Genomic DNA, 13,334 nt, shown 5'->3' on the forward strand with positions numbered 1-13,334 from the left:
ACCAGTCTAATTTTGAGGGATTCTGCATTTTAAAGTATATGTTCACAAATAGAGTAAAGAGTTATTTATGAACATGTCTTGTCATAGCAGGCTACTGTGTATGCTTTTGAAGGGGTTATACTCTGCTTTATCATCTTGGTATGCTTTCTATTCCTAACCTCAGAACAGACAAAAATAGTAGACTGAATGCTGAAGGTATTAAATTGTCAGGCATTAGTCATTCTAAATTAGACTGTTGTTGAAATTCTGAAGGTGATTATACTTAGTATAACTGTGCATATAATGAGCAAACTAAAACAGTAGTAAATATTAAATAGATGTTACTTTCTTAGTTTCTAACAATGAGACTGCTTTTATAAACTATTTTAGTCTGTTCAGTGTTAACAATTTTCTGCAGATAAATTGCTAACATAACTAATTGCAAGTCTTTGTAACTAGATTCCTTTGTGCTTAGAAAGGAGAACCAGAATATCTGTGACCATCCAAATAATTGGCATACACCTCTCGTTTATGAAAAAAAAATCCCTAATTTTTATATTTTGACTTTTTGAGAGATACAGTTCCATATAAATGGCATACAAGTCTTTTAAATTGTATTTTTAGCTGTTAAAGTTAAATAGAATAATTAAAGTCCTTTTCCTTGTTTTATAATGTATAACTTTTATTGCACACATACGAGTCACTTTGCTCATGTTTATCTTATGAGGGAGGATACTAATTACGGAATCAAATAATGTTTCCACAAAGCCTGAATACATACAAATCATGCTTGTCATCCTTTGAAGCATAAAGGAATTATAGTGAATTGAAAGTCAAAACAATATAGATAATACAAATACTATAATGTAAAATATATTTTTTAAATTCCTGAATAAAAATTCACACTTAAGAGTTACATTAATGGAATGTAAAAGGTGTATTTTATAAAAGATATGTAGCTCACTCTGCTTTTAGACTCCAAAGAGCAGTGTTCCTGTCACTGAGTCTGAGAAGACCCACATGAGAAACCTTGGTCTTCTGAGCGTAGAATTTTCCATAATAAACATGAAATCGAAGAGGGATACAAGTAATTTCAGAAGATAATATCAAATTAGAAATGAAAATAGAGTACCTATAATGGATATTAGACAGATAAACAGATTTTTTTTTTAGTCTGTGTTGAGAGGAAAGTATATTAAATATTAATTGCTGAGATTAAAGGACAGTATATCTCCTTGGAGAAAAGTTAGAGGAAACTTGAGGTATTTATTTTTATATGAATAGGATTGAAATCTATAAGAAAGCAAATCAACAATAGGACTAAATTATTTCTAGTAACTTTTTTAGTATTTTCCAAAAAGTTCAGAGTATCTAGACAGTGGGTGATTATTAACAATCAATAAAATTACTTTAAGATGCTGAGGGTTCAATAACATTTTTTCCTGAGATAATTTTAAATTTTTAAAACCTTAAAACATAGCTAAGAAAAAATAGGCTCAAATCTTCTTAGCCATAGCTAACTTTTAAAGAGGGTTTGATAAAAAAAAATTGAGAAAGACCCTGTTAGAAATAAACTCATCAGAAATATTGGTATTTTAACATTTAAACTGAGAAAATGCATAAGTGTCACCAGAAGTTGTTCCTGACAATAAAATACAGCACAAGCACTAAGTATTGCAGATGGCAGTGAGATCTGTTTAAAGTAAATTCTTATTTTAAACCACATTTAGGTTAGCAAGGAAACAACCGAAATGTTTGTCAAAATTATGGAGGTACAAGAAATTTGAGGAAGCAAAATAAGATATATGGTCTATAATGTAAATTAAATTATCAAAATTTAGCACAGCTTCTCAATTAAAAAATATGTTCTAAAATAGTTTCTCAACTCTTGTTTAAACTGTTTATAGTTATGGTTTGGGGCTGATGATATAAAAGTAGCAACTTTATGGTATTAATAAAGAGAAACTAAATAGTAATTGGACATGAGCTCTGACCATGTAGTTCTGTAGTCAATGCCAAGTGTGCTCCTCCCAGCTGGGATTGATTTTATCATGAACAAAGTAAAAAAATCTTCTTAAATTTTATTTTATCCATCAATGCTAAATCCCTAAGTAGATTTTAAAAAGCATTTATATTTAATGAATATCTTTGTGTTTATGGAGTATCTAAAGGTACATATCAAGGTGGATTTGTATGAGGCATGTCATTAACAAGAGCAACAAAATCTGTGAGTATGTGAAGCACATCTTTCCACCAGGGGCTGTAGCTGCCTTTGCATTAGCAATTCCAATTATGGTTGTCTTAATATGGCAATATGAACAAGTTAGAAATTTGACTTTAGAAATGACAAGTTTTTGTATAATTTTCCTTCTCCCCATGATAAGTATTATTTCCTGAATTGGCTCTCAGTCCCAAAGTTCTGTTTTTGTTTCTTTAATCATAAAACAGAGGGATGCAAATATCATTTTAATTTCCATTGGGCTAGATGTGGAGAACTAAATTCTTTAATGTCATTCAGTTCCTATATGTTGTATGTTCTCATCAGCTTGGACTAAGTTGTGGGCGAGAGCAGAAAGAGCTCTGTTGAGAAAGCTTTCAAAATTATTCAACTTCCCTGTACCTCAGTTTTCTCATCTATTAGCAATATGTTTTGGAAGGTCCCTTTTTGCTATCAAATCCTGAGCTAGCTAATTTTTACAACCAAATTATTTCTGAGAGATCAAAAAAAAAGATACTTTGGTTTAGAAAACCCATTGTGAAGGGTTTTTGCCTTCTCCTTTTTCTGACTGTCTGAAGCTTCCTTTCCAAAGAAGGTGGTAGTTGGTGGTGATGGTGGTGATGGTGGTGATGGTGGTAGTGCTTGTTCTGCATTTCAGTTCTCTTGTTTTTGTAAGTACTCTTCTGGGCCTGGCTTCAGATTTTTCAAGACAAATTGGAGTAGAACAGGTTTGACACTTTTAAACATCTCTTGTAGATGAAAAGGTGTAAGGAGACCTCTGACCATGGGGCATATTCAGATCTGCTGCAGCGCCAGAAGGCGACAATGATTGAGAATAGCAAACTTACAGGAAAGATAAGTGAACTGGAGAAAATGGTAGCTGAACTAAAGAAAGAAAAGTCCCAGGTAGAGGAAGAACTTCCAAAAGTCAAGGAGGCTGCAGAAAACGAACTGAGAAGGCAGCAGCGAAATGTGCAGGACATTGCTCTGCAGAAGATCCGAGCTGAGAGTGAAGCGAAGCAGTACCGCAGGGAGCTGGAGAGCATTGTGCGGGAGAAGGAGGCCGCAGAGTGTGAGCTGGAACGCGTGAGGAGGCTCACGGCCGAGGCCGAGACCAGGAGGGTGGCCGTGGAGGAAAACCTCCGCAAATTCCGGAGCCAGTTAGAGGAAAACACCTTTACAAGAAGAACCCTGGAAGATCACCTAAAAAGGAAAGATTCGAGTCTCAGTGACTTGGAGCAACAAAAGAATAAGTTAATGGAAGAATTAAGAAGAAAGAGAGACAATGAGGAAGAACTCTTGAAGCGGATAAAGCAGATGGAAAAAGATCTGACATGTCAAAAGCAGATTGCAGAGCAACAGCTGAAAGAAAAGCAGAAAATTGAATCGGAAGCCAGGAGGAAGATAACTGAGATTCAGTATTCATGTAGGGAGAGTACGCTGCCCACATGTGCTGTCCCAGAGAGAGAGCAGGACAAACAGAAGGCAGAAGAGCTCAAGCAGCAGGTGCAGGAGCTGGTAACTGCCAACAGAAAGGCCGAGAAGGACATGAGGGAACTCAAGTACGAGCTCAGTGCCCTCCAGCTTGAAAAGACCTCATCTGAGGAAAAGGCCCGCTTGCTCAAAGAAAAACTAGATGAAACAAACAATACCCTAAAGTGCCTTAAGTTAGAGCTGGAAAGGAAGGATCAGGTAGAGGAAGGGTATTCTCAGCAGCTCAGAGAACTGGGGCGGCAGTTGAACCAAACTGCGGATCAGACTGAAGAAGTCATGCAAGAAGCCAGTGATCTGAAGAAGATAAAGCACAACTATGAGTTAGAATTAGAATCTCTTCAGCAGGAAAAAGGGAAACTGCAGAAAGAAGTAGACAGGATCACCAGGACGCACGCGATAACCGAGAGGGATATCCTGCACTTAAATTCACAAGTGAATTCTTTTCGGGATGAAAAGGAATTCTCGAATGAAAGAATACAGTTCTGCCAGAGAAAATCAGACCATCTAAAGGAACAGTTTGAGAAAAGCCACGCACAGTTGCTTCAGAATATTAAAGCTGAAAAAGAAAATAACGATAAAATCCAAAAGCTTAAGGAAGAATTGGCAAAAAGTAATAAGTGTGCAGAAATGTTAAAACAAAAAGTAGATGAGCTTAGTAGGCAAAATAATGAAACCAAGTTAGTGATGCAGAGAATTCAGGCCGAATCAGCCAATGTAGTTTTAGAGAAACAAGCGATCCAGCAAAGGTGTGAAACACTGAAAATTCAGGCGAGCGGTTTTAAGGAACAGCTACGCAACACAAATGAACACTTGCACAAACAGACGAAAACAGAGCAGGATTTCCATAAGAGAATTAAATGCCTAGAAGAAGACCTGGCCAAAAGTCAAAACTTAGTGAGCGAGTTTAAACAAAAGTGTGACCAACAGAACATTATCATCCGGAATACTGAGAAAGAGGTTAGAAATCTGAGTGCTGAGCTGACTGCTTCCAAAGAGGAAAAGCGACTGGGCGAGCAGAAAGTACAGCTGCAGCAAGCTCAGGTGCAAGAGTTAAATGACAAGTTGAAAAAGGTACAAGATGCGCTGTACTTAAAGACCATAGAGGAACAGATGACCCACAGAAAGATGGTCCTATTTCAAGAAGAATCTGATAAATTCAAACGTTCAGCAGAGGACTTTCAGAAAAAGATGGAAAAATTAATGGGCTCCAAAGTCATCACTGAAAATGACATTTCACGCATCAAACTTGACTTTGTGTCTCTTCAGAGAGAAAACTGCAGAGCCCAAGAGAATGCTAAGCTCTGTGAAACAGCTATTAGAGAACTTGAAAGACAGCTTCAACAATATCGTGAGCAAATCCAACAAGGGCGGAGTGTGGAAGCAAATAACTACCAAAAATGCCGGAAACTCGAAGAGGAGCTGGTGGCCCAGAAACGCGAAGTTGAAAACCTGAAGCAAAAAATGAATCAACAGATAAAAGAACATGAACATCAGTTAGTTTTGCTCCAGTGTAAAATCCCAAAAAAGAGCCCAACCAAAGACTGTACCTTCAAACCAGATTTTGAGGTATCAGTGAAGGAGTGTCAACACTCTGGGGACCTCTCCTCTAGGAACACAGGACAGTCTCACCCAACGGCCGTATCTCCTCTGCTGAGATGGACTCAAGAACCACAGCAGTCTGGAGAAAAGTGGCAACATCGGCTTGTGGAACGAAAGGACGTCCAGTGCTGGCCAGCAGGCGCTCTACTGGAGAAAGAGAAAAGCCAGCAGTGTTACTCTGAGTATTTTTCTCAAACAAGCACCGAATTGCAAATAACTTTTGATGAGAAAAACCCTAGTTCAAGACTCTCAGAAATAGAGAAGATAAGAGACCAGCCTCTGTACAATTCCAGACAACCTGTTAGATACAAAGATGACAAATGTGACGTGGACCTGGTGAAGCTTTTGGCACCATTAGAGGTATAATCTGGATTGTAAGACCCTATTGGCTACCTATGTTAAGTTTCCTCTCCTGTTTCCTTTCTCTGGGGGACCAATTTTTTAAAAAAGTGATGTTAACTGTGATTGGCTCTTTGTCATTATGACAGAAAAATAATACCGTCATTTTCTAGTGATTTACTTGAATCTTTAGTATAAATTATCCATCTTTAATTGTTAAGTGAGATTAAACACAGATAAAATGGTTATACTGTTATATCCATGGGATTATGTTCTGAAAAATATGCCCATTGAAAAACTGAAAAACTAGAAAAACCTAGAAAACCAAGCAGTTAACTTTAATTTCCGACATGTTCTCTGGATACATTTTGTCTCAGTCTTTCTTAAACTGATTTTATTGGGGTAACGGGTTAATCAAATGATAGGTTCCAGGTGTTCAGCTCTGTAACACAGCATCTGTATGTTGTATTGTGTGTTCACCTCCCCAAGTCAGGTTTCCATCTGTCACCATTTATTCCCCCTTGACCCTCGTCTATGTCCTCCGGTTCCCTTTCCCTCTCATAGTCACCATACTGTTTTGTCTGTGAGTTTGTTTTTTCTTACTCCCTTCACTTTCCTACTATTTCAATGCCTTAATTGTCATCTGAAGTAAGCTTCCGACTCTCAAAATGTATCACTTGTTCCTGAACTCTTTTTGGTTTGAAATTTTTCATGTCTTTACTTATCTCATCTTTGTTATTCTAGGAATTATATTTGGATTAAGAATGGGCAAAGTGATGTAATATTCTTTAGATGACTTATAATGCCTTATAAATTCCTGTTACAGATAGCTAAGAACAAGCAGTATGATATGCATACAGAAGTCACAACACTAAAACAAGACAAGAACCCATTTTCCAGTGCTGAAGAGTGGATGTTTGGACTCAAGAGAGATTTTCTTAAGACAGGCTTAGAACCGGAGGCTTCCCAGAACTTTGATGATGACCATGCATGCTCGGTTAGGGATGATGAGTTTACATTCCAAGGGCTCCGGCACACTGTGACTGCCAGGCAGCTGGTTGAAGCTAAGCTTCTGGACATGAAAACAATTGAGCAGCTGCGACTTGGCCTTAAGACTGTTGAAGAAGTTCAGAAAACTCTTAGCAAGTTTTTGACAAAAGCCACCTCAATCGCAGGGCTTTACCTAGAATCCACAAAGGAAAAGATTTCATTTGCCTCGGCAGCCAAGAAAATCCTAATAGACAAAATGATGGCTTTAGCATTTTTAGAAGCTCAGGCTGCCACGGGGTTTTTGATCGATCCCCTTTCAGGTCAGACGTACTCTGTCGAAGATGCAATCCTTAAAGGAGTGGTTGACCCCGAGTTCAAAACTAGGCTCCTTGAGGCAGAGAAGGCAGCCTTGGGATATTCCTATAATTCTAAGACATTGTCAGTGTTTCAAGCCATGGAAAATAGAGTGCTTGACAGACAAAAAGGTAAACATATCTTGGAGGCCCAGCTTGCCAGCGGGGGCATCATTGACCCTGTGAGAGGCGTTCGCGTTCCACCAGAAATCGCTCTGCGGCAAGGCTTGCTAAATAATGCCATCCTGCAGTTTTTGCACGAGCCGTCGAGCAACACGAGAGTTTTCCCTAACCCCAACAACAAGCAGGCTCTGTATTATTCAGAATTACTGCGAATGTGCGTGTTCGATGTCAGTTGCCAGTGCTTTCTGTTTCCATTCGGGGAGAGGAACATTTCCAATCTCAATGTATCCAAAACTCACAGGATTTCTGTGGTAGATACTCAGACAGGAGCAGAACTGACTGCCTATGAGGCTTTCCAGAGAAACCTCATTGAGAAAAGTACTTATCTGGAGCTCTCAGGGCAGCAGTACCAATGGAGGGAAGCCACGTTCTTTGAATCCTATGGGCATCCTTCGCACATGCTGACTGACACTAAAACAGGATTGCAGTTCAACATTGATGAGGCTGTGGAGCAGGGAACAGTTGACCAAGCCTTGCTGAAAAAGTATCAGGAAGGCACCATCACGCTCACAGAAGTTGCCGATGCTTTGCTGAGCAAGTTAGTTCCCAAGAAGGATTTGCATAGTCCTATTGCGGGGTATTGGCTGACTTCTAGTGGAGAAAGGATCTCTGTCCTAAAGGCCTCCCGTAGAAATTTGATTGATCGGATTACTGCCCTCAGATGCCTTGAAGCCCAAGTCAGCACAGGGGGCGTAATTGATCCTATTACTGGCAAAAGGTACCGGGTGGCTGAAGCTCTGCACAGAGGCCTGGTTGATGAAGGGTTTGCCCAGCAGCTGCGACAGTGTGAATTAGTAATGACAGGGATTAACCATCCTGTCAAGAACAAAGCGATGTCAGTGGTGGAAGCTGTGAATGCAAATATCATAAGTAAGGAGATGGGAATCAGATGTCTGGAGTTTCAGTACTTGACCGGGGGGTTGATAGAGCCACAGGTTCACTCCCGGTTGTCAATAGAAGAGGCTCTCCAGGTTGGTATTATAGATGTCTTCCTTGCGACTAACCTCAAAGATCAAAAATCGTATGTCAGAAATATAATATGTCCCCAAACAAAAAGAAAGCTGACCTATAAAGAAGCCTTAGAAAATGCAGATTTTGATTTCCACACAGGACTTAAACTCTTAGAAGTGTCTGAACCCTTGACGACAGGAATTTCTAGCCTCTATTATTCTTCATCATAGGACATGTTGAGTAACTTTGCACAGGAGAGATGCTGTCCAGGTCATGTGATCCGTCCAGGGCAGGGTGGTGTCAGCTACATGGACAGTCTAGTAATTGTGGCACATACTCAAAGCAGTGTTTACTTCTGGAGGGCTGGAAATAGCTGACTGTTGAGAAGAGAGAATGATTTTTAAATTGAAAAAAAACACACAAAAGATTTACTACTCTTAAAAATGGTTTCATTTAGCTTTGAAATTAGTTCTTTCAGTCTTGCTCACACCAAAATAAAGGTATTTTACTGAGAATACAGCATAAACTTGATGAACTTCAGTAAGTTCAGAGAGAGCATATTTTCTTCAGAACTCTCCATCACTGAATAGATCCTAGGGTTCCCCTTTTTTATTAAATGGTCCCTTGCACTCACTGAAAGAGCACTTCAAAGAGCACCATGGAATCACAGAGAGATGTACATTCTTTTCCAGTAACCCCGAGGTTAGTGTTTTAGACTGCCTTAAAAAATGAAAAAGTTTTTAGTTTTCTGTATGTAGTCCCATTCTTTACATATTAAATGTTTTCTGCAGTCTTCCATTTCTAATTAGACTTTGTGAAGAATGGATTGTGCATTGGAAGGAGGGGTAAAGATTTTTCTTCATTCTATGTATTTTTCAAAAGTGTGCACGCATTCTCCATTCTTTCAGCTTCCCGCGGTCTTATACGGTGCTTTTCTTTCAAGACTATTGTGTTTGTGATGCTAATGCAAAGGCAGCAATACAGATATTTTCTAGTGCTTCATTAATAAAATCAAGGTTTTGTGTGTGTGTGTGTTTTTAAATTTGTCATACTGATAGACCAGCTGGGAGGTTAAAAAAATGTTTGTTACAGGTTCCTTTGCTACCATAAACATTTTGGGAGTACACCCACAAAGGGACGTGGTAAACATGGTTAAGTGAATGAATAAAATATCTCAGTAACCTGTGTGTGAGAAAAACCTTTTTACACTCTTGTTATTCTGTGGAGATTCAGGCTCAGTCATTTACTGGAATGTATCTTTTTTTACTACTCACATCTGTCAGAAGTCACTGGAAGAAGAAAAGAAAGAATATGTTGAAAAAGCCAAAGAATTACAGAAATGGGTATCAAATATCAGCAAGACACTGAGAGATGGAGAGAAGTCTGGAAAATCTCCCTTCTCTAAGCAAAAGGTATTCACTGAGGGCCTGGTTAATAATAATAGTAGGTAGAATTTATAAGATGATAGGTACAGTCCACCCAAAAAATATTTCATTCTTTACCTTAATCCCCCCTCCATTTTTATAGGCAGTTGTAATGAGGATCAGAGAGGTTGAGTCACTTGCCCAGTGAATCACAATATTTGGCAGGCAGAAGAAGGTATTTTCTGATTTCAAAGCCCGAAGTGTGTATTAGTCTTATTATTTGTGACTAATATGCTGTGCTGCTTTACCAGCAGAGCAATAGTTAGCTCTGCTTCTCAATCTTTGTGATGAACATTGTGAAGAGCAGAGGCATCCTGCTTTGTGCCCAGAGAAAACCCATGCACTCCATATCACACATGTATGCCGTCCCTTTCTTCACAAATGTAAACCAAGCTTACAACAATTACAAAAATGCAAACTCGGATAAACGTTTTTGCAGACTGAATTTAGTTGTGCTTTTTTTGGACCTCTTCTGTTTTATGAAGAAGTGTTCTCCAGTCAGTGACTGGAAATTGTAGATTCTTTCCCTTATTTAGGTGGATTCTTGAGCTCTGTGGGTTATTTCCTGCACCCCGACTGCCTGGCATTAGCTGGATGGCTCCAGCTCCTGAGATGTTCGTGTTCCACGCTGTCCGTTGGACTGCCTCCACTTGAACCTCCAAGGCCATTGGTCTAAATTCCAGTATTGCTGCGGCTGCTAGTGATAGCACTGGGATTGCAGCTGTGGTCTCAAAAATCTCCACTAAGTTACACAGCCTTTTTCTTGAAAACTTTTCCTACACTGCCCCTCAGCCCCTGCCTGACCTTTGGCAATTTTAGGGGCTATTGTTAGCTATCCTTAGCTTCCCTTTCTAGCGCTGCATCAATACTCACTTGTCATCAATGAACATTGCTGACATCATTATATATGGGGGAAACTTCAGTGTCTTGTCTAATCTTCCCTGTGATATGAGCCAGATGTAATTCTTTAGTGACCCCACCCCCCGGAGTTTACAGACCTGGCCATATACTTGAATTATTCCATTGAAATAAAGCTATATTAGCCCGGAGTCTTGCATACTATGTTTCATAAAGTATAGAAGTAAGAAGCTTGAAAGCAATTACTTTTGGCATCAAACTGTCAAAGTAATGTTACGCATATATTTAGTTTAAAATATATTCTTTCTTCCCCATCCCCCGCCCCGTCAGATAGGAAGAGAACTAAACTAGGGACAACAACTTAGCAAGGATATCTTGGGAGAACAAGTTTTATTTGAGAAATGTGGATTATAAACCATTGGTATTTTCTCAGTCTGTGGCTTTAAATTCTTCAAAATTTTACCACATCAGTTTTAGACCTACTGGACATAAAGTAGATACTTTTTTAGTGAAGATTGTGGCCTAAATTATAAATCTCTAATAACATTGATAAAGGAATTTAAGGCAATTTGATGCGAAGAATAACTGTCTTTCAAAATTTCATTATGGCCTCATTATTACCTGTAACCATTAAAAATAGACCTTAATTGACTCTTAATAGAATACATCAAAAGAAAAGATACATTTTCATTGGCCCATCATTAACTCTCATTTCTGTTCCTTTAAAAAAATGGCAATTTCTGAAATTAGATATTCGGAAGGGATATACCCAGGAATTAGAAGAAAGTGTTACTTACTATCCTCAAATGGATCAATTTTATTCCTCTGACCATCATGAGCAACATTTGCAACTGAGTCTTAGCAATAAAAATGATTTAATCTTGATCTGCAGACATATAGATTAAACTGACACCATAATTCTTTTCAAAAGTAGCATTGTATTCAGGAACTTGAGCGAAGTACGATACTCGTTGGGAGTAGTGTTATTCAATCATGTAATTTGGGGATACAAGGATGACATTGGGCCAGTGGTGGATCCATGGCCACCTGGGCTGTTAAGGCAACCTGGATTCATGGTTGAGCTGGGACAAAAGCAAGAACCATATAGTACTGCTTTACTGTTTCCTCATGAAATAGTAAGGCTTTCCTTAATTATTCATTCTAAACATAAAGTACTCCTTTTATCCAGGCCCCTAGATTGATGATAAGTGATGGATTATTGACTTGGGTCACCCAGAAAATAGACATCATTCGGGTCTTGAAAACTTGATTTGTTTTTTAAAATTACTGTTGGTTAGTTTCTATGAGGGCAGAGTTTGAGTGTGTTTTTCGTACTTTGCAGATTTCCAGTGAAGAAATATTAACCAAGAAGGAACAGTTATCTGAGGCACTTCAGACTATGCAGCTGTTTTTGGCTAAACATGGAGACAAGTATGTTGGTTTTCATTAACCTTTTATTCAGTGTAGGAAAGTGGTCTTAAAATGCTCAGGAAAATAGAAGATGGTGAATTTTATTTGAGATTTTTTAAATGAAATTTAATCACAAATTTACTTAGTAATAATGTAAGATTATAAATTGAGTAATTTGAGTAATTGTCATTTTTAGTTACTTTGGTCCGTGTTTACCTACCTAAAGCCTGAAAAGTACTTATTTTCCCCATATATTACTGATAAGAAAACAGGCTCAAGAGGTGAAGGATTAATAGCTAGTGAGTTGTGAAGATTCCAAGCCAAGTCTTAATATAAGTAGCACTGTGAGATTTGTTTTTTGGAAAATATCACCTTCGTTTTATTAAATATGTGTAAAGATTTCCTGAGACCTGAAATGACTCTTGTAAAGTTAAGTCATTCAGGTCTTGTGGCTTATACTCCAGTACTCTCATTTCATCCTGTGGATGTTTGGATTAAGGCAGAAGAAAAGGAGATGAGAGAGGAAAAGGGAAAAAAATAAGGAGCTAGTTGAAGAAAATAGGGTGGAGAAAAAAGGCAAAATGGTAGGCTGTCCCGTGCAGAAGCAGGGAGATGGCACAGGCCGGCCTCCCCCAGGGATATAGGCCAGGGTGTTTCCCTGTGGCCCCATCACTCACTCTGGGAGAGAAGGTTAGAATGAGGGGCGCAGGAAAAAATGTCTGAGTATGTTTTTGGAGTTCCTAATGGGAAACCTGGCTTCTCATATGTTGGTCTTACTTTTTGCAACAAGGCACATATATATTTCACCTAATACCTCAGGCAGGGAAGGAGTCTACCCTTTTCTTAAACCCATTTTGACTGTCCACTTTAGGATTATTCCAGAATGATTTTTTATTGTACCTTAGAGAATCGGTTAATTCCTTCTTTATGCTTCATCTTAAACAAGTTTCACCTTGGGTAATAATGGTACCTTAATTGTCCCTTTTCCATGTTGGGACTAACAATGCCAACTTCCCCTCTATCACACGACAGCTATTGGTATTTCAGAATCTTGTGTATGATAGAGGGGTGCTGACACAGTAGTTTACACCCTTTCCTTCAGTCCCATTTTTAGACAAGAGAAGGATTCCTAGATGTGTTTAGGGCCATCCTTAATTTTCATATACAGCCATTTGAAGACCTGAGTTATCTGAGGTTATATTAAAAGGTTATATTTTATTGTGTGATTGTGTACCTGTTTAGAAAAGTATTTTATAAAATCATTGAGCCTAATACATCACCTTTATCACCTGAAGACTTGTGCTCCTTATTTGATACTTTCTGATTATTTTAGAATGACAGATGAAGAAAGAAATGAACTGGAAAAACAAGTAAAAGCTCTTCAAGAAAGTTATAATTTATTTAGTGAATCTCTGAAACAACTTCAAGAATCAGAAACTGTGGAAGATGTAAAGGTAGAGGAGAAGGTAATGTTATTAAAACATGAAGCTATTTCAAGATTCTTAGTTTTGTTGCATGATTATAGAAGTGTATGTC

At 38.4% G+C, this 13,334-nt stretch overlaps 1 protein-coding gene across 15 annotated transcripts in view; it reads left to right on the forward strand.

Moving 5' to 3' along the window:
• DST (dystonin) overlaps nucleotides 1-13,334 on the forward strand; it is a 442,077-nt gene that overhangs the window by 289,646 nt on the left and 139,097 nt on the right. For 14 of the 15 annotated variants that reach the window (XM_037056335.1, XM_037056336.1, XM_037056337.1 and 11 more), the window contains 3 exons: nucleotides 9,390-9,518; nucleotides 11,731-11,819; nucleotides 13,132-13,264. In XM_037056335.1, the coding sequence (XP_036912230.1) occupies nucleotides 9,390-9,518; nucleotides 11,731-11,819; nucleotides 13,132-13,264 (351 nt within the window). Of the gene's footprint in view, nucleotides 1-2,953; nucleotides 5,651-6,455; nucleotides 9,133-9,389; nucleotides 9,519-11,730; nucleotides 11,820-13,131; nucleotides 13,265-13,334 lie in introns of those variants that run through there. The other variant, XM_037056349.1, reaches the window with a different exon arrangement.

This window comes from Sturnira hondurensis, unplaced genomic scaffold (genome assembly GCF_014824575.4).
Source record: "Sturnira hondurensis isolate 20B ecotype Veracruz unplaced genomic scaffold, ASM1482457v3 Scaffold0008908, whole genome shotgun sequence".
Classification (NCBI taxonomy): domain Eukaryota; kingdom Metazoa; phylum Chordata; class Mammalia; order Chiroptera; family Phyllostomidae; genus Sturnira; species Sturnira hondurensis.